Source organism: Myotis brandtii, unplaced genomic scaffold, assembly GCF_000412655.1.
Source record: "Myotis brandtii unplaced genomic scaffold, ASM41265v1 scaffold825, whole genome shotgun sequence".
Taxonomy (NCBI): Eukaryota; Metazoa; Chordata; class Mammalia; order Chiroptera; family Vespertilionidae; genus Myotis; species Myotis brandtii.
In genome coordinates this window covers 432,605-433,328 of record NW_005371349.1, presented here as the reverse complement: position 1 = coordinate 433,328, position 724 = coordinate 432,605, and the positions used below count along the sequence as shown (strand labels likewise).

Genomic DNA, 724 nt, shown 5'->3' with positions numbered 1-724 from the left:
CCTTCCAGCGGACTCGGAAGCGGGGGTCCGTGGCCTTGCTCATGGACGCCAGCGCGGGGAGGCGCCCCACACTTATCCAGGCGGAGTGCATAGACTCATTCCATGCCGGGGGCGGCAGGGCTGGCGGGCGGCCGCACGAAGGGCTGGCGGGACCTGCACACGGGAGGGAGGGAGGGAGGTCACGACCTGCGAAATGCAGACCCAGCAGGGCCAGGCGTGGTGGCCCCGGCACCTCCTCGGCTTAATGAAACCCGGACTCTAGTGACATCTGTCTACCTTCTTCAGCAAGAGGAGCCGTCCTCCCACAGAAAATCACCCCATCCCCTCCTCCTGGCTGGGACAGAGGAACCGTCCGCGCAGGCTGGAGCGTTGGGTCTCAGGGAAAGAGCAGGGGCTGGGGGGCTGGCATGGCAGGTGACCGAGGGCACAGGGCTGTGTTCTGTGAAATGCCGCCTCCTCCGGGAAGCCCTCCCTGGAGGCCCTGCTCCTGACAGCACCTCCACCCCTTCCCTGGACCTGTCGCCACCTGACACCAGGTGCAGACATCACTGTCCCCTGAGGCCCACGTGGTGGAGGGAGGAAGCACACACCCACTTCCTCCACAGCCCCTGTCCCACACCCACCTTGGTCACAGGGACCAGCCCCGAGGCCCAACCTCAGGGCAGCAGGAGCAGTGGACAGGCTGCCACCAGGTGAGTGTCAGCCTCACAGCCCCGACTCCCTG

At 66.6% G+C, this 724-nt stretch overlaps 1 protein-coding gene across 1 annotated transcript in view; it reads right to left on the bottom strand.

Annotated features, from left to right (window-relative positions):
• The window catches only part of CANT1 (calcium activated nucleotidase 1), a 7,507-nt gene that overhangs the window by 3,681 nt on the left and 3,102 nt on the right, over positions 1-724 (bottom strand). Inside the window, exon 2 of the mRNA XM_014531721.1 lies at positions 4-153. Within this exon, the coding sequence (XP_014387207.1) occupies positions 4-153 (150 nt within the window). The remainder of the gene's footprint in view (positions 1-3; positions 154-724) is intronic.